Here is a 21,232-nt window from a genome sequence, read left to right as displayed (position 1 = left end):
GTACAATTGATATATTTGATTCATGTATACATGTCAGCTTCACAGACAAATATGTAGAAAGCTTGAAACTACAATTATGTGAATGTTCTGTTGATATTTTGTATTTGCAGCCAATTTGCACTTCATTAGTAAGTGAAGGTAACTAATAATAATACAGATACATTATTATATGTAATATTTAGAAGAAGAATATCACTAGATTCACTTAAATCTCAATGTAAGTTCTATGAAAGTGTAAGGATTGATTGTTGACTGGGACAGGTGAGCCTTTATGTTCTTTCAACATATTATTCTTGTAATATATATATATAATATATATATATATAAATTTTCATATACTCTTGTATTTATGCAGCTCACTGTTTGTGATAAAGAGTTATTGAAATAAACTTGACTTTGATCCCTCCAGGTGTCCAAAGTGCTCAGTGGGTCCAGACCCTCATGTTGAGAACTGTCAGATGAGAACATATTGAGGAGGCAACAGATCCAAGCAGCAGCTAGTGGACGTTTCTCTTCTCGTGACTCCCACAGATAATGAATCCTTATTACTGAGGAGGTTGCTCTGCCGGCTCAGTGAGCTACGAGGACAATCTGCCTCCAGAAATACACTCACACGCATGCTGCTGCACAGGTACTCAACTGTCAGCATGTAATCCTCCACACATACTGCCTACTCAGGCACTAAGTCAACCGGTCTTCAGTTCTGTATTAATGAAACTTATTCTGGGGTCTGTGTTTAAAATTAAACTTCCCATACTCGACTGTCAATAATTCACTTCATGAATTATGTCCTTACATAACCACCATGTGTAGTGTGAACTCTAATCATTTAAGCTCACTTTTTTCCTGTATATCAATATAGATATGGATTTTGATCTAATTTAGCCTTAGAATTAATTAAAAGTAACAGATTTCTTTTCTTTCAAGATGATCTGAATTCATTTTTTGAAAATAACAAATTATTATAATAATTTATTTATGTATTTTCATTTATATATTCTATATTTAATACAATTAAAAAAGATATATATTTAATCGCATATTTTACTTTTATATATATGACATAATTTGTTAGTTACTATAGTAGTTAGAGAGATCTGTTGTCACACTCATATGCACAAAAACATAAAGTCATTTGTTCACTCAGAGGTTAAGTGTATAACTCATATAATAAGAAATGTTATGTACATCATGTGTCTCACCAAGTTTTAAATGTTCGGGGTCCAGGGCTTGCACGGTGACCTGCTGGTGAAAGTGAAGGTTAAGTCCCAGCAGGAGCCCAGCAACAATGCATGATAATTAGCCTTCTGTTGTGATCTGGTTTCTGTCTCGTGCTCTCTGGACTGTGACCTCTGACCTCGTCCCACAGCCAGAAAACAACCCCTCTCTGCTGGAGGCCAAACAGCCTGTCAATCAGCCCGTCAATCAGCCTCCTTTAAATATGGCCCGTCCCCTGTTAAGAACAGCAGCCGCTGAATGCTTCAAAACAGATTGCAGGAGAGGGGGGAGAGATGGAAAAATGAAGGGGAGGATGAGAGTCTGATTGTTAAGGGAGATGAAACAAATGGCTCTGTCCAACAGCATAAACAAAATCAGTTTAGCAGAACTTGTATAGCTAACTAATTCACACATTGTCTGTATGATCAGTACAAAACCCACAGTGTAAAAATGATAGTTCACCATTTTAGGGTGGTTAGCATACATTTCATGGCTACTAGCATAAATTTCCCTGGAGTCTCTGCTTTTTCCTTTCCTTTTTATATACTTTGGTTTTTGAAAGCATTAAACAAACGAGATCTAACGTTAAAGTTGATATGTGAGCTTTAGAGGTGCTTGTAGGCTGATTTTGTTGCAATCAGTCACAGTCAACTCTTGTTTCCAAGCTAATCTAACTGCCTGCTGGCTTCATATTTAGGATACAGACGATACAAGATTGTTTTTCATTATACAGCACAAGGCTGTATAACAAAACAAAGTTTGTAGTCCCTACCTGCTACACACACAAAACTTAACATATAGCCTAATTAAGTGTATATTAAAATATGGTAACATATAGAACAAATAAAAATAATATATACACTTAATTGTATACAAATATAAGGGAAACTGGGGATGTATGTAAGATGGGTCAGTTGTAACACATCCAATTTCTCCAATCAGGAGCAAGTTATGAATCACCTGATTTACTCTACACATGCTTAGTTTAGTCATTATTCCACATGGGAAAAAGTAGTATCCAGTGACAGACACAGCTAATTGTAAAAGGAAATAATTTTTAGTTAAGAATGTATTTTTTGTTTACTTCTTTTATTTTTGTTATAGCATTGTCTGCTTTGTTGTTAAATTACAAGGTTAAAACTAACCCAGACTATGGGGTGAACTGTAACATTTGTCTCCTTTTGTTTGAGACAAGGCCATGCATTTTCTGTCAGTGTTGCAAAGATAACAGTTACACCATTTAATAGTTTGGATCACATTTTGAACACACTGGCTTAAGAGAGCCCTGAGATACAGACAGATATGTCAAAAATGTTATAAACACCCCCACCCTTCCCTTTACACCACGAATACTCTGCAGGGATTTATTCAACAAACCAACTGTTCAAGGATAGACCATTTTGTGTGCAGTATATTACACTGCTTCTAAATAATTATATAATAGCAGTGATATTATAATAGCCTAGGCTATATCACATGCTTGATGGACTTGCCAAACTCTGGTAATAAAGCTAAAGTGCACTGAAATGGTTACTGTTATATTTCCATTCCTTTACCTTCCATAATGGAGACTTTTTCCTCTGTACATGTTTCCAGACGGAACAGATTAATGTAGACATGAATGTGTGTTTAGATTTTTCTGTAAACAAACTTCAGGCGAACATTCAATTGTCAAGGCATTTTGGTTTCACGTCACATCGCACGACTCCCTGACAAGTCTCGCGAGAGTGTCGAGCTGAAGGCGTACTACTAAAGACTGACAGCAGAGGGAGCCAGAGATTTAGTGAGAAACCAGGAGTCTTTAAATGTTTAAACAGCTCCTCTGGTTACATGTTTGTTTTAATGAGCTTCATATTTAAGCATAAAGAGACCTTGTTTAAGTTATTTAGTTGTAGAAGGCCAAAATCTGTCCATGTGACTACAGAAGTCTGAACGAGATTTAGGTAAAAACTCAACACATTACGTTATTGTACTGTGTTACTGTGTTAATGAGATTTTAGTCTCACATCTAAAGCTGCAGCCTACAACTCCTCTGAGGAGAATTTGTTTTTGTTAGTGGAGAAATGTAGATCTGTTGTTGTAAACTGGGGAGTCTTACTGTTGGTTGGATAAAACCATAGACTGTATATAAAAAGGATAAAACAAGCTATTTCAAGACATCATCTTGACTTCTGGGAAGTTGTGAGGTCATTTTACAGACCCAAAAATGTGTAGATTTTTTATATGCAATTGCAGCACTAGTTTGGTCCCATAAAAAACATTAAAATTACTAAAAAAACAAACCCTAGAGTACAAATTCTGACTTTCTAATCAAACCCAAATCAGGAGCATAGAGTACCCAGCACCCAAAACTTGTGAGGGGGCACAAACACGAGTCTGATTCAAATCATGAGATGAAGCAGAAGATAAACCCACATCGTGTATGGAAGAGATTTGCCAGTCTGGTGAGTAATTTAAACTTCCATGTCGGCTGAAGTGAAAACATGAAGTGGGTGGATCAATGAGGTGTCATCTGGGACACAATTAGCATCACAATTATTAAAGTTTGCAGGGATTTTAACAGGGTAATCATGACTAATGCTGATGATCTAAGAACTGAAACATATTTATTCTGCTGCTGTATTCAGACATAAGCTAAACGCCTCCAATTTGGTATAAAATGTGAAAAAATATCTATGGAAATGAACATACAGGTAATTTTTCACCTGACATTATATCTAATATACCAACCCAAATAATGTTGCACAAGAAAAGGCAAAAATCTCTTTTAACAAAGACTATCCGTTTGAAACACTTCTCTTCCTAAATAGAAAGTCACAGGTCTGCGTCACACTACAACGTTGACACCGACATTTCTTCTTCCTCCGGAATTATCCCCATTGTCATGACCAAATCTCTTCCATCAAGGTCTTTTTGTTGCAGCTGTCTACCAGATGTAGACCTAAAAAAAGGAAATCCATCACAGGCCTATTGTGAGCAGAAGTGAGAACGCTTATCCCTGGATGGCTTTTCTTTCATAAAATGTGCCAGCACTTTGACAAATACAAAGTACTTGACTTGCTGTTGACATGACTTGAGTCATGAAGCATTCAGAGAGGCGGTCTGGCACGACGAGGCTGCAGGTTGTTGAATATAAAACCACCAGCATGAAAGAACAGATCTGACTCAGTAATACGGGTAGGCCAATGTGTGTGTATGTTTTTTTTTCCCTCTTCTGGAACTGATAACCAAACACAAACTATCCTCTGGTGAGCGACTAGGCCTGCAATGAACCAGTATTTTCAGTTTATTCATTTTTCCATTGATCATTGAATTTCTTGGTCTTTAAAATGTTGGAAAAAAGGATTTTTAAAAATCCCATTGCAATTTCCTGAAGATCAAAGTCAAGATCTTGAAATTGGGACCAACAGACCATCACATAAGACATAAATTATTCGATAATCAAAATAGTTGACAGATTAATAGACTAATGGTTAATCTCTATGTGCAATACTTGTATTATTGATGTCATCTTAAGCAAATAGCCTCAAAACAAGACAAAAAGCTCAAGTAAAATCCCAAAATAGGGAAAATTATTCACATTCTTATTCTTGGTTTGTAAAATCTTTCTCAAACTGAAGGAAGGGATGAGGAATGTGAGTAAACAAAAGAAAGACACGGAAACGGACATCCATTTTTACCTTTTTTAATGAACCCTGATTATTGTTTAATTACAAATGAAGATGAACAGACAGAAGAGAAACAGAAGTACAGGTGGTTTTCTCCATGATAATAACAAAAGTCTCAGTCTCTCCTCTGGAGTGACAGCTCACCGTCAAGGTGGACATGAGAGGAGAGACAGAGGCGACCGGAGAGGAAAGGGGGACACATTTCAAATAATACAATGGTTAAACAGTACAAAGCTCTTTTTTTCTTACAGAAACCTCCAAAATGGAAAAAATATATATACACAACATCAAAAAAAAAAAATTAAAACAATTGTTTCTTCCCCTGCTGTATATCTTGTGGGGATTATGTGGCCCTCCTCTTTTTCATGGTAGCATGGTTATAAAATCAGTGTGAGTTCAAAAAAAGAAGGAAAAGACCGTACTGAAGCTAACTAGCTGAAGTTCATGGGAAAGAGTGCAAACTGGAACAAAAACTCACAGAAAACCACGAAATTCATGGAGAAGAGACCGGGCCATGGCAAGAGGGTACAAAGTAATCAAAAATAGTCATGTTAATAATATAATAATTACAAGAGTAACAGTAATATGTCTGAAAAGGTACAGAAGAAAATGATAAGAACAACATTGAGGTGTGAAAATACCAAAAAGTGGGAAACAGTTATGCTCTTCTGTTTTGTTTTTGAAGCCACGACAGGTAAGGCAGCACAGGTGCAACAGTTCAGGTACAGCTCGGTGTTTGCATTTTCCTTCACCAGACAATAGTAAACAGCTACATCTGTCCTTAAAGTTCTTTAAAACGTTTTTTTGCTGGCATTTTTGACAGTCTCCACGGACCATAAACAACAAAAAAAAGTTTAAAAAGAGGAATTGTGATGATAAAAAAACTGATTAGAAGGATAGATGTAAGAGTTTTGTTTTGTGCGTGGTGAAGACAAATTTTACAACTTTAAAAGTTTAAGATACCCAGTAAGACACACACACGACACTGGAGCTTGTTGGGCAATCTGGATAAGGAAACAGGGACTAAATAACCCAGCTCTAGACTTTATCTGGCCAGTCTTTTCTAAGCTGTGTTGAATAGGTGTGTGTGTGTGTATATATAAGATGGAGGGCACAACCACAGGAACCACACATTCACGCACACAATTGCAAGTACACACACCGAGCAGAATGAGCGAGTCAGATTATGGGAAGTCCCTCTCACTCCACTCAGCGGTTTTGTGATGCCATTTCCTCTGAGTGTGTGTATGTGTGCGTGTGCATGCGCGTTAACAGTGTGTGTAGTTGCTCTGGTTTGCCTACTCCTGTGAGACTGTGGGGGCGTCTGATGTCACGTGTGATGTCATGTTTCCCTTTATTCTAGCCACAGTAAAGCCTTACTCTAACCAGGACATGGTGTGTATGTGTAGGGCAGGGTTCAGACCAGCCTAGATATACTTGGTTCACACAAAGCTGCTCGAGTCCACAGTCCACGCTTCAACCAAAGTCCAGCCATATCAGCAGCCGCGGCCCTGCTGGCTTTGCGAGGTGACGCGGAGCTGCTGCATATCTGTGTCGTCCAGTCAGAATCGGTCTTCTCTAAACACGCGAGTACGTTACCAGCTCCCCCGTTACAATCTGTGCCTCCACGTTTTTTTAAGCAGCTCGGGGTCAAACAGTTGCAGGCGGGCGGGGTTTACCATGCAAAATGTAAAAAAGAAAAAAGAAATTTACCTTTGTGTGACTGAGCTCGACTCTGTCCTGAGGTTGTAAACCCCGCCTGGCTGCTACCCCAAGGACGTTAAAACAAACACTAACAAGGTAAACACGACCCAGGACCAAGGTCTGGTTAAAAGTTTCTGCTCAAACATTTATCCTCATCCCATCACACCCTCTGTCCCCTGAATACACAATAACTGTTTTTTTTTTTTAACAATATAAATATAAAACTCTGACACCGGTGGCCTTTTGTCACTGCAGCTCAGCGGTCAAGAGAAGGCAAGTGTGAGAAGGCAAAGGCTGAATTATACTGGTAATAACATGCCCATTAGAATATATACATATCTTTACCATTAAAAATAGTAGGATGTTCCTGATTTGTATCAAATGACCGTATTGAAATATAATATTTGAATTCAATATATATTTGAATAAAATATATATGTGTAGATTTACTTATTCTGTATCTCTCTTTTACAAAAGCAGAAGGCATGGCGGTACTGTGTGAGTGTGAAAACATTTTGCTGGGGGTACTTGATAAAACTCATGTTGGTTTAAAAAAGGCACAATCTTATTTGAATCGTTTGTTCGTTGAAATGGGCTCCATGTCATTTTACTTTTGAAACTACATGAATAAAACATCATTAAAAAAAAAGGGTTGTTTTCTCTATATCTCTGTGAAGGTTTGCCTGAGTTAACCTTGATGCTCAACATTCACGACATGGTTCCCGTTCTCTCCTAGACAAATCAGTTCGCTTCAATCGTCGCTTCTCAAAACATCACATAAAACAGATTCGGCTATCATCTCCAAAATACAGAAAAGTCCTCAGATCACTGCAAATGCCCTAAAATACTGTCCACGTCCTTATGAGGCACAAGCATCCTTTAACAGAAATAATACAGTCTTTAAGAAAAAAAAAAAAAAAACTAAAAAGGGGGAATGCAGAAGAGAGATGTTGATCTGTATGTTTGAGGGAGAAAACACGACGAACGCCCTCAAACCCCCAAACCCCTCAAAGATTGTGCGAAGTCGAGCAGGAACATGAATATCTGTCTCCTCGAGGCGTGATGTTGGTACACCAGCTTTGGGCGCACACACACGCGCGCACATTCAGAAACAAGTGTGTCTGTAATTACAGCCTTGCTGGTAGCTGCTTCCTCATTTCCTCAACAAGTGACAACAGAAAAGGCGACACCCAGGTGTTTTTTCTGTACAAGGGAAACTACGTCCATTCGCTGGGAATCAAACGTCTAAAGATGCCGTGTGGCAGGTCAGAGGTTGAGAGGTCAACGTCAGTTCATTTAAATCTTCCTCTCCTGCTCAGGCTTACTTTGACTGTCCTTAAAATGTACAATTCCACCTTCATTTCATGTCTTTATACACTGTAGTGAATGAGCGGAGGATGAAGCGACCACTCAGTTTGGCCCTAATGCAGCCTGATAGTGTCCGAGAAAAGACTGATTGGAGAGTTCTTTCTAATCACCTCTTGAAGAAAAAAAAAAAATCCCTCTTCAGTCTTTAAGATCCATCAGAGCAAAGTCTGTTTTTTTCCCCTCACTGCCCTCCGTTTGTAAACGACTGCATGGTGATGGGTGCAGACAGAGAGGCACTTCTGTAATCTCTATCAGGGCTGTTGAAAGTGTTTTCAGTAACATTAAGATCTGTCTGTATGTTGTGGTGAGTACAAAAGGATGGGGGGGGGTGGGGTGGGGTGAAGAGGAGGGCTCACCACTTTCAAGTGAGCCAGATGTGAGAAATTCATCTACTGCTGTACAATTCAGGCTGCCTTTGTACTCTTTAAGGTGAATGTGATGCGTTTCCCTGTACCAGATAAACAAATAGACCTATTAAAGACATAATCTGGGCACAGGCGTGATGTGAGGTCATCCCTGGCAGACTTATAGCATAACTGGCACTATGAGGGTTTGAGGAGGCAATAAAAAGGCAATGTGCAATTCTAAGAGATATTTAGAGTAGACTCCCTCTCTGGAGGGCTCTACTGTTGAAAATGGGACAGAGTCAATATACAGACTAAGTTTGGTTATTTCTTAATGTTGTAAGTCACAGCAAAAATACTCTGTCTGCTGTGTTCATGTTTGATAGGGTTCCAGGGGCACAAAGGTGTCTTGCCTTGCAGTACATTAGAGGCTACACAGGCACATCTGCGTTTTATGGTTTTACATAAGTAGCCATAATGTCTAGCGGCTGCTTGCTGACAGTACTGACCACAGGAAAAGTATTGTTAAAGTAAAAAACAGTGACAAAACCTGAGAGGTAACTATGGTCACACGTTCATCTTGTTCTTTACAACCTCGTGAACATGTAGATGTAACATATGTAGGGGAAATATGTTGTTTTATGTTTAGTAACTTAAAGGGTTTGTGGGGCTGTGAGGTCAGTAAAAAGTGCCCGACAACTCCTTTAATTATTGCACAAAAAAAACTATTTCCTACATATGACACATGTACATATTCAGATATACGCCGAAGAACAACATTATAGTGTGTTTATATAATCACCTTTCAGTTGTCTTCATTTAAGCGCACTCTTGTGTCAAACCAAAACCTGCTACGTCCACTACTGCTGGCAAGAAACCACAAGGCGTTACGGTCTACATAAAACTATTACGTTTGTTGACAAGACTCTGAGAGGTGTGTGTTTTGTATCCGTGGAGGATCCCCTGTGTGTGTGTGTGTGTGTGTGTGTGTGTGTGTGTGTGTGTGTGTGTGCGTGCGTGCGTGCGTGTGCGCACATGCAGCTCAGCAGCCAGTGTTTTCCAGAGACAACTGTGCTGTAGCCCTCTGCAGCTCCGAACTCGCTCTGCGCTGGGTGGGAGGCGGTGGCAGCATCAACCCCAAAATAACACCTCTTCCTCCCCCGTTCTCCACCTCCCCCACTCTCCTCCCTGGCTCTTCACTCTTCCTCTCCACCATCTCCTCTCCCTCAGCCCTCACTTTCTTGTCTTCCGCCTCGTCCCTCTCTCCGTCAGCCTCCATCTTCTGGTCTTCGCTCCAGCGGCGCTTGAAGCGGAGTTTGAGAGGGATACAGCTCGTGCCTCTGGGGCTGATGGGAGCTGCCTGACCTGGCTCACTCTTCAGGCCAATCAGGGGGAAGGCCTGGCTGCCGCTGCCGATGGGCGGAGTGGCAGGAGTCTTGAAGACCTCGTCATCATCTGGGTCATAATCAGGGTTACTATGTGGAGGAACAGAAAGGCTGCTTCCATTTCCGTTAGCTTGGTGATGGTTGTTGAGCTGATGATGATGGTGACGGGCTGTGGCGGGGAAGAGGTCACCTCCATCGTCCTCGTCATTGTGATTGAGCTCATCTTCCTCACTTATGTCAGTCACCTCCACCTCTTCTTCTGACTCGATGTCTGATATGGGCTCCACCTGAAGAGGAAGAGTATTTTACAGCATGACATTTTATTTATGACTCCGGCCAGATCTTATTCATTCTGTGTGTGAGTCTTTGTGTGTTATGTGCAGTCTCACCTTGATCTTAGGAGGTCCTGCGTTGGATATCTGACCAGACCCTGTGAATGAGGAGGACTGGCTGGATGAAGAGGAGCAAGAAGAAGCAGCCAATGAGCTCCCAGAATCCTTCTGTTTGCGCCCAAGCGGAGGCGGCTGCAGCTTGAACTTAAACGGTGACGGGTGCAGCTGACCCTCCTCACCACCTCCCGGCTGCTGGCCAAGCGAATGAGAGAGCGGCAGGGGTGGGCCGTGGAGGTGGTGGGCGGCCGGCTTCTCCAGGGTGGGGCGATGGGGCTGAGGGATGATGATGTTGGGGTAGTGGAGGAAGGCTCGGGGGCTGAGGTGGTAGTTGTAGACGGACTGGGTGTGGGCCTGCAGGTAGTGCTTCATGTCCTCCGGGTTGAAGGAGAAGTGAGAGCCCATCATGGGAGAAGACATGGAGGGGGAGGGGGTGTAGGGCAGGTGGGGGGTAGGGGTCATGGACAGGGCTGGGGACAGAGTTGGGGCTAGAAGACCCCCGGGGCCAGGCAGGGGGGAGACAGGGAATGGAGACAGAGGATCTGGGTGGACCCTGTGGGAAGGTCTGACAAGCCCTGCTGGGTTCGGGCCCCCGCCGTAGACCCTGAAGAGAGAATCGTGAGGCAGGCGGTGAGGAAGCAGGCCCCTGAAAGCCCTCTCAGGCCCCACGCCTCGCTCATCGGCCCCAACAGCCTCTTCCAGCTCCGAATTGGTGGAGGTGCCATCGCTGCAGTCGCTCACAGAGCCGCGGGCCATGCGGCGAGCCACGCTGCTGAACATGCCTGGGCTGCGCAGCTCCTCACTGGATGAGAGGACTTCTGACGGTGTGGACGGAGGGAAACGGAAGTGGGTGCCTCCGGTTGGCACTGGAGGGGCACTCTGAGGGACTCCCCGACCTGTGAGGAAGAAAACACGTGAGGGTGAGCTAGTTAAATCCAACAATGTAAAAAAATGAAGATTGAAAGAAATGAGAAAATAAAAATCAGGCTCACAATCTTATAAAAACCAAATACATACAAAACCTCACTCAAAGCTCTGACACATAACACGGCATAAGGCAGTCATTGATTTTGTTTTAAACAGTGATTGTACATTTATTCTACCTATTATCACCTTTAATTTAATATTTCTCATCGCGATCATAGCAGAGCAGCAAGAGCGTATGTTTATTCATACAACTTTAGACAGCTAAAAGTTCACAAATGTATATTGTTAAACTTATAAAAGCAGATACTGTTATTAGATGTTCATTTTACAGTGAGTAAATCCCTGGAACATGCTTTAGTTTTTCAGAAATAAACCACTCAATGAGAGATCATATTGAGTCACAGAAGCTAGTGGAACAGCGCCAAGCTCAGAGGTGATGTTTTGCTCTCTGGGAATTATGAAGAAACGCACTATTCTCCCTTATCTCTAATGATGTTTAGTTTATGAGATTTTAGTCCCTGAGATTTCTGCTTCCATCCCTAAGCAATGGAAGCATATTGGCTGTAATTTATGGTGCTCAAAGTGACATTGTTTTTTTCCCCCAGAACCACAGTCCATGTTATTCTACGTTATTGATAGAATAGCGTCTGCATAGAGCTTTTTAAGCCATTTCTCTGGTAGAAAGCGGGTCTAATGAAAATGGATGACAGTGAGTTTTGTGGATTATCAAGAGTAACCAGAACATTGCTTGTAGAAGGAGATGCTACTGTTGATTTTTGTAATGCTAAAAGCATTAAAAAAGAAATTCCATTAACACCAAAACAATCTGCATGGCTAAAAATCACTGGGGCTAATTGACAAAATGTTTTTATTTTTTATTATTTTTGAATGAACCAGCTCTTTAAACTGAAGAGAAAGGGGAAAGCAACTAATGAGAGTAGGTCACATGTCTCCCATAACTCAAACTATTTTACCCAGAGAGTCACAAGCACACAGAAAGAAAAACCCTTGGTTACACAAAGCCACAAATTCCCTTCTCTTTCAACCCCTCCTCCCGCTCTCTCTCTCTTCTGCCAGGGAGATTGTGGCACTGCAATAAATTCTTGGCATCCGTGCACGTGCCAGAATTAAATATTGGAAAAGTCGCTCTTACTGCCATCACAAACATGGGTTGGGTTCCTTTTTTTCCAGTACCACTGTGTGTGTGTGTGTGTGTGTGTGTGTGTGTGTGTCTCTGTTTAAAAAAAAACAACACACATCTAACAGCCATGTGTCAGAGACGATGAGGAGAAAAAAACTGCATGCTTGTTTATGTAGTGTCCATGTTGTGTGCGTAACAATCCAGACTGACATGGGCATGTGTGTGTATGTGTGTAACCATCATATGAAACCATCATATCACAACATGTCAGTGTGTGGGCCACATCACACAGAGGCTATAATTAAAGTTTTGTGCTGCACTTATGTCACCCAGTATCCAACGCTCCATATGGGCCGTGTTTATACTGGGTGGCCGGGACCAGAACGAGAGACGACTTCAGAGGATGGGAGGAGAGGGATAAACTGGGACGTGGCACACTGATGTCTCAGAAGACACGCACGCACGCACGCACGCACGCACACAAGTAACCAGGCAGATACATGCACACAAACTACACCCAAATTTTGTTTGTGTATATGACATGCACTTCTATTAGGATGGTGTCTGACAGATTTTTCTTTTTAGAAATACTTGATGTGAATATGATTTGATTATACTAAATGCAGTGTTTAGATTGTGACGAGGACTGGCTGCAAAACTTCTTTACGCAAAGTCTTTGCCGATAACTTTTATCTTTGGCAAGTAAATTGTTAAGTTGCCCACCACACAGACTGGAAAATGTCTCAGACAATAACATTTGAATGTCTCGTTTATATATAATATGTGGGGGTTTTGCTCGAAAGCTGTCTCTGCAGACGACTGCACATGCTTGTCTTTGAAAAAAGTGGCTGGCTCGCTGTAATTAAAAGGTGATTTTTTTAAATCAGAGTTTATGGATGTAAGAAAATTAATTGCAAAGTCAAGTTCGGTAATTCACACAAAAGGGCCTCGAATTCACAGACACCTGAAGGCCAATAACCTTAGCTTACAAGCCTTGAACAAGTCCTAGCTCTCAAATGTGATTCATCATTTTCAAAGAAAAGTATTTCAGATGCCAAGGGATGTCATTGGGGCAGAAAAAGAAAGAAATTTCAGCTTTCAATAATTTCAAAAACCAAAAGCCCTGGTTAAGTGTTTTTTTAATACATTGACACAACCCTTGTAAATTATAACACAGACATCTTAAGACACTTGAACTCCTACGAGTCGTCTACTCTTCAGTGTCTGATGCTATACAATGCCAGAGAGTGTGCTAAACGCATCATGTATTGATTTACAATAAAATACATAAATGTGAGTAATACATAATACATAAAATGTGAGCGTGTGCGTACCAGAGCCCATGTCGATGAAGGGGTAGTTGACCAGCACTAGTTTGTTGAAGTTGAACTTGTAGGTGAACCGCTTCCCTTTGGTCTTGTGAAGGATCCTCTTGTTGTAGTAGTATCTAAAGAGAGAAGGATGGACAGCGTGTTACAATCTTTAAATACTTATCAGCAACATGTGGTAAACCTCTAACTGTGGCCACATTTAGTTTTAGAATATTTAAGTGTGAATTCATGGATGAAGTACACTTTTTAAACATATTTTCCGGCTGAAACTATGAATTAAAATAAGATTTCTCCTGCATGGCAAACAACAACTCAGTCGCATAGCCAGCCAGTGATTATTCACAGTGCAACCAAAATGACTGACACATTACCATAGTCCATTACTTTCCCATAGAACTGAATAAACTAACAGCTGACTCATATGTGGACCTTTTGTAATCTTGTTGGCTGGGTTGGCCGCAGTGTGTAGGGTTACTAGCCTATCAAATCTGCACTTACCAACCAATGTGAAGTAATTATGGTGAGCAGTTCTGCATAGCATTGTAAAATGGATAAAAAGATAATAAGAGCCATTAGGGGGTTTTCAGTTGTTAAAATTGAACTTTTATTTCGATGAATAAAGGAGAACATGCCCCAAACACATGGACGACAACTGCATTCCACCTTGGGGTCACTAGTAAGCTCTGAACTCAGTCGGCACAGGCCTCTACATAAATGTCAAAAATCGATTTTGTAATAATGTTATGTTGATGGAACGAAAACGGCGGGGCTCAACCACGAGGGCACAGTGCACACATAGGGCCCAATTTACTAACATCCCGAATAAAGAGTACTAAATTGCGTGTGCATTCTAAAATATTGCACTTGCAATTTTAGTACCTGTTATGGGTAATTTACTAAGAATTACTGCGTAGATTACAACAAACACAATGGAGGTGGCCGTATTTAAATGAGGGTTTTGCGTGTTTTAATGGTTTCTGCCATGGAGAGTCGGGAGGGAAACAGCCACAGCGTAAAAACCTTGGTTTGTTTCGTTCAGTGCGTCCCGAGTATGTGGAAATCGTATGTACCTGCTCATCCTGCCTGAGATTGCACTAAGTACTTGGGACAGCACACCTGAAAAACTGCTTTGGGAAACCCCAACAGAAACAGCTACAGTATGCTGGAACGACCCAGACGCAAGGAAATGTCAGCAGATTGTGCTTCATCCAGCCAGAGGGAACAATCACCGACCGCCCGTACCGTGCCTGGTTGCTCTGCAAACTCCTGTCCCTCGCCCTGTACGCCCCATTCCCTCTCCAAGACCTACAATGGGTTGTGTAGCTATTACGACTGGCGCGCTGTGAACAGTTGATGATCGTTCCCTCTGGCTGGATGAATTTTACACGCGATCCATGCATTACTGCAGCTGGGGGCTCTCCGCAGCGCTACGCAACTTCCTAAATGCTTCCATCTCACGAGAAAATAAGTCAGGTCGAAACTAAATTCGCTTTAGTGACAGGAATGTTAATACAACAGTATTGCTAGAGCAAAGGAATAATTTCAAAGGAAAATACAAAAAAAAAACCAATTCAATTCATATAGTTAATATAAAATAATTTTATTTCAATACACTGGATAGCCTATAGAATAACATTATCTAATATTGTTAATTTCTCTTTGTTTTCTTTCATTATGGCTGTGTCTCCTTCTTGCAACGATAACAGCAGCCATCTCTGCACAACACTTGGCCGTTTGCACCTTCCTTTCAAACGTATTAAATACAGATGCTGTTGCACTCACATGAAATTGTGTTTAGGCTCGTTAGATCACATTGCATGTAGTAAATTAACATTTTTGCATGTTACCCTCCCACTACTTTGCACAATAAAATTGAAACGCCCCAAATTGCATATTCATTAAGGCAAAAGTACTAAATGAACAGGTTCTATTTTGCACTTTTGAAAGACATCATTCTGTGTGCACACCGTTAGCAGATAAGCTTACGTGTTAATTTGCTGGAGATATCAAGTTTGCACACGTTTTTACTCATGCAAACCTTTAGTAAATCAGGCCCATAGTGGAGTAATCAGGTAGTTCATCAAAAAAAAAAGAAAATGTTTTTTTTTCCAGTTAGTCAGACAATGACAAAAACAAACACAAGTGAGAGCCAAAATATAATGCCCACCCTTTCTTTTTATTGAATCAACAATCGTTTTGAATCGAGAATTTGAATTTAACACCAATAATCAGAATAGAAGCCAAAGATTCCCACCACAACCTAACTAACTTTTTGTGTTTAATGTTACTGAATTGGCGTTTGCTAGTTGGCTATTTTAAATGATACATAACAATGTGATATTACAGAAGACAAAAGTGAAACATCAGAAACCATAGTGTTGCTGCACAAAGCATTACCTGCATGGTAATTCTATATTACTCAATGCACACAGCACACAATTAAACAAGCTGCTCACAATGTGAACACAGTTAGATTCAAAGTCTCACTGTGATTACTTAAGGAAGTGAGACAGCCGTTGTGATTTGGCCTTTACGCAGGCAGCTCCATTAGAGTGCATTAGTCATCGTCAATACACACAGCGATGTAGAAGAGTGAATAGCGAGCTGCTGACGACTCATCTAAAAGATAAAATGGATCATTGTGACTCACCGATAGCCTCAGGACAAAAGCACATTCATATTTCTTTACGTAAAAACTTCTAAATCACTGTCTCTCATTCAACGAGACTGGCCACTTCATTCCGGTATATGAAATACTTTGTTCATCATTTCCAGTAGAATCATGATCACATACAGAAAAAAAAAATACAGATTTGCTTGACTAAGAATTGTAAACATATCTCGAGTTATAACTGAGCTGTTCTCCAGCAGCAGAAAAAGCTGAATGTAAAATCATACCGGATAAACTGGGAATATATCAGTTCGGGTAACTCATCCCAGCACCATGCAAAATACTGTTATTTCAGAATATAACTTGCTTTTATGAGCAGCATAAAGAGAACTACAAACTTCATCTCATTATACAACCGTGTTGTAAAATCACAAATAAATCTACCTTTTGCATTCATCAATCTATATTTCTTTTTATATCCAGCTATCTAACAAGATCAATAGCTTATGCTTGGCCACTTATGTAACATTTGTGATATAACAAACATTATTACTCATGTACAGGTAAAACTACAGTAATAAAATGTAATGGTAAATAGAAAAAGAATTACACATCTCTGAAGTGATTAATGTTAACACAATAACCCAACATTTAAGTCCCTTTTTCTATAAATGCGATAAAACCACAGACTGTATAAAAGAAGTGGTTGTAGCACTGGTTTGTGGACCGCTGTTCTGAAGGCTCAGGTTTGACATAATGGCAGACACCATCTTGGTTTTTTAGAACCAGAAGTGACTGTACTTGGACGAGAGGGTGGGGCTGGGGAGGGATAAGCATTGCCACGCCTGACAGGTCGCTGTGGTAGTGACTAGTGAATCACAAGGTAGCCACGCCCTAAAGCAGCCCCTACTTTTTTGTGTATTTTACTCTAATGGCCCTTAAGGCACTTCCGCATTGGTTTCACTTTTCAGACCTGGAGGTTCACACTTTGATAAAACCAATTCTAGGAAGCATTTGCAAAATGCTATTTAACTTTGCCAAGTTAAAATCCTTCATGCTGGACCTTTCTTTGCCTTCCAGAGCTACAAAATGATGGATGACAACTACACACTAGTAGGTACAGATTAAAAAACACACACAATAATCCTGAATACAATACTTGTCATAATGATGAATCCGTGTCCAGCTGTATCAGTGTGATCAGAGTATTAGTCACTGGAGTTCGTTACAATACAGAACAGAGTAGTGTGTGAACCAGGAGCTCATCCAGTCCCTCTGTGACTCAATGAGTGAAGGGCCTCTACTGACAGAGCAGACTACTATGCACGCCCACACCATCCCATGAAATACAGGCACAAACCCACAAAGAAGCAGGCAGATAACACAGCAGACACACAGGCTCAAACATACAATGCATTCAGAAAACATACGCAAGCACACACAGAACAAATTAGAGCAGTTATTTGAACCATTTCAGAACACACAGTGTTCATACAGTTACAGTGGCTTAAGGTCATTTCAATTATACATTTAAATGTATAGGGGCTTGGAGAGGTGGAAAATGTTCTTTAACCTTTGAGTGAAGTTGTAAACATACAGTATAATAAGAGAATACTCCTCCTTTAAAGTTCTGCAATTAGAATTTCTGTGTAGAGTATTTAAATTATTAAGTTAAATCACTGCCATTGAGTAATTCTTTTGCTTATCAATTTTTTACATATAAAACCTTATTTTGCAAAGTAGGTTTAATTGTCACCTGATGACAATGGCTTTAAAAGAAGATTATGTCTCTCTGAAATATAGCTGACATGAAGAATGAAGTATCACAACAAGGAAAAAACACAAGCAAATGGCAGGTACTTAAATTTGTGCTGAGGTGCAGTACTTGAGAGCTCTGTACAGGTGGGAAGTAACATGTACATGGCAAGCATACACGGAAAACATGCGGCATATAAAAGAGGGGGAGATTATATATTTTACACACACACACACACACACACACACACACTGTAGGAGGTAAACAGCAGTATTTGTGAGTGAGTGTCAACAATATCAGGCCTGTATGTGCAGTAAAAGCTGGAGGGACATAATGTTCACAGACGTGTGGCTAGATCGATGGCACTTTGAACAAGTTGGGGAAAGTTCAAGCATATACATGTGAAAGGAATGAACACACACACGCATGCGCGCGCACACATACACACACACAGAGTACTGAGTCAATATGGGAAAGCCAGTCTCACATACCGGGCCCAGGCTTGCTTCAGGCCTCTTACTCTTTGAAGACCATTTGAACTTCCTTCAAATGAACTAGAAAAGGACTTTAACTGTTTAGACTAACCCTCTATGTATTGAACACACACATACTCACAGACTTGCATGTCTCCACACACATGTTTACCAATGCACACTCACTTCAAAGACGCAGAGAATCATCAATCAAAGACATCACATCTTACAGAGAGAACTTCCTTCCAAAGACTTCAGAAGAAATTAACAGCTCTTCATTCATATCAAAAAAAGGTTTTCAAACCACAGAAAAGACATTCACAACAAAGTTTAGCTCCAGCTGGTCCTTGATGTAAAAAATTTGCTGAGACCAGAGAGAAAGTAGCTGCTCCTGCATTAAATTTACTATTCATTTACTGTTAAACCTTTGTGGGCTTAATTCCTTCTCAAGAATACAAGGCCTTTAGTGGCCATGTTTAATTTTGAGATTACTGGACAGAGCTTTTTTGTACAAATAAAATGGAAATAAATTACAGTATTAAGTATGCTGCGCAAGTCACTTGACCTTAACACCCAGTGTTTCCCACAGCATGACAGTAACCTACTGGGGGTATATTTGAATATTTTATTTGAAAGAATACATCACCTTATTTGTAAGTTGTTTCTTATTCTCCATTTTAATTCTACTTAATTATCCAACGTATTTCAGCGCATGCTCACTGATCTGCTCATCTTGCTTTTCCCTTCAGACAAAGACAAACCCGCACCCCCCCGCTCTCTCTGTTTCTCTCTCCCTATAGGTCTCTGCTCTGTTGACTTGATTCGTCAGCAGTTTTATAAAGTCGCCCAAAACACTCTGATTTCTTTACCTGCGATTCTGTTTTCAAAGCAGCAGGTGAGCCGCATGTGGAGGAGGCTTGGTGTTATTACCGATCGAGACCAACGAGGTACTGAATGACATCGGCACCAACAGGTGTGTTCACTGTTGCTTTATCTGGTCTGTGTGTAAAATATCTACCGTGTCTGCATCTTCTAACGTAACACCAGATAACGTCTCTCTCTCTCTTTCTGTGTTTCTCTGCAAAGTGCTAAAATACCAATAGGGCCTACTGTGGCTACCGTTTATATACCTGGGTGGCCCGCCTTGTAAAGTATGTTTGTAGGGTAAGACAGCTTATTTTGGCCTTACAGTTATTACAAATTCGCTCACGGTGAAAAACATCCATGCTGACGACATATTTTAGTGTGTGTTTCTGTACCACGGTGCACATGACGTGAAACATTGTGCAGCGCAGCATGTGACCGGCACAGAATCGGATATGTGACACTGATCGGTCCATCAGTGTCACATATCCGATTCTGTGCCAGTCACACCAATCGGTCATGGCCGATTAATATGAAAACCGTCTGTTTTCAGTCACTAGCTGGTCTTTCGATATGTCTCTAAATGAAATAAATAATTTAATCCCTAACCAGCTTCAGCCAGACACCCTTTATCTGTATTGTCCCTGTTAAATAAACTAACAAACAAATAATACCGTTTACTTCATTCTGGTCGACAAATGTGTTAAAACATTTTCATATACAAGTTCAGAAAAGGTTGGGTGTCTTTAAAAACGCAGTCATATGGAGGGTCGAAGACAAAAAAAAGGTTTAAGAAACAAACAAGACACAGATGGGCTGGAGGAGGGCTGACATATAACAAGGTGTTAAGTTTGTGTGTGTGTGTGTGTGTGTGTGTGTGTGTGTGTGTGTGTGTGTGTGTGTGTGTGTGGTGATGAGGCAGTGTAACTAGTCATCACCATGGCAAACTATAACCCACACCAACCTACAACACAGGAGGCGACACTGATGACTAGCAGCGTGTGCGTGAGAGAGAGTGAGTGTGTGTGTGTGTGTGTGTGTGTGTGTGTGTGTGTGTACATGACAATGAGAGAACAGACTGGCAGCTAAATAAAACTCTGCACCATCCCACATGTGCTCTGCGGAGGGTGAAGGTGTGCGTTTCTAAATCTGCTGTCACCGTGGAGTTTTTGCACACAGTGCAGATGCACAATTCACGACAAAACACCAACTCTTTTATTCTTAGACCCCGTTGTAATTGAGCTGAAATTCACCCAGTTATAAAAAGGTCTGAGAAATAAGATACAAAACTTTAAACTCCAAACTGTTGGTGCAAAATTTAAGGCTGCACACAACCAATACTAATGAGGAAAAACGTAAAAAAATCTCTTATAATTGTTCCTGTGACATGTGAATCATTAGTTAACACTTAGATTAACAAAGGATACTTGAAAAAGAATGTCAGCGGTATTGGCTGATGCCTGCACTCACAAGGCCGTATGTTTTGGGAAGGTGGTAAAAAAGTTAGTTTCGAGCCTTAAATGTCCTCAGTCACCAAAGTCTTTTCTATATGTTAACACATTGCTCCTAAATGACAAATCTCATCCAAAACCATTACTAGCTAGTATTAACACTGCCAGGTCGACGATGTCGCAACCGACATCAAAGCTTATGTAATATGTCATCCTTAATATCTCTGGAACGCTGCATGCTAGAGACTTACTTTTTTTGTTTGTTTGTTTACCGGAAGGTTACTGTTACGCCGTTTCAACGAGTGCTCTGGTGCAATCGTATCGCTCTCAGAAGCGTTGTAATCCTACCTTGAAGTCCGTTGTCTTTTTGGAGACTTTGTAAAATTAATCCATAAAGATGCATCCACCACCAAACGTCTTCTGTGATTATTTATCCATCTTTCTTCAGTTAAAATCGTTATTGTTGTTAGCATGCTTGCTAGACGCCCACTGGCAATCCCATGATGCATTTTGTTTAGTCTCACAATCAATCAGTGGCGGTGTTTTGACATGTTGACCACAATCAGACGCTTTGTGGGCATGTGTGTGGTAGCACTGATCTC

The 21,232-nt window shown here is 40.7% G+C and overlaps 1 protein-coding gene across 1 annotated transcript in view; it reads right to left on the bottom strand.

The window, feature by feature from the left end:
- Positions 1–4,887: 4,887 nt before the first annotated feature.
- erf (Ets2 repressor factor) overlaps positions 4,888–21,232 on the bottom strand; it is a 44,217-nt gene continuing 27,872 nt past the window's right edge. The window contains exons 3-5 of the mRNA XM_038724516.1: positions 13,479–13,591; positions 10,077–10,972; positions 4,888–9,974 (exon numbers count right to left, since the gene is read on the bottom strand). Coding sequence (XP_038580444.1) covers positions 9,345–9,974; positions 10,077–10,972; positions 13,479–13,591 — 1,639 coding nt within the window. The 3' untranslated portion in view covers positions 4,888–9,344. The remainder of the gene's footprint in view (positions 9,975–10,076; positions 10,973–13,478; positions 13,592–21,232) is intronic.

Source organism: Micropterus salmoides, unplaced genomic scaffold (assembly GCF_014851395.1).
Source record: "Micropterus salmoides isolate LMB-PRFRI ecotype aquatic unplaced genomic scaffold, ASM1485139v1 Ms_hic_scaffold_17, whole genome shotgun sequence".
Taxonomy (NCBI): Eukaryota; Metazoa; Chordata; class Actinopteri; order Centrarchiformes; family Centrarchidae; genus Micropterus; species Micropterus salmoides.
The sequence above is the reverse complement of the archived record's forward strand: the minus strand, read 5'-3'. Positions and strand labels throughout refer to the sequence as shown.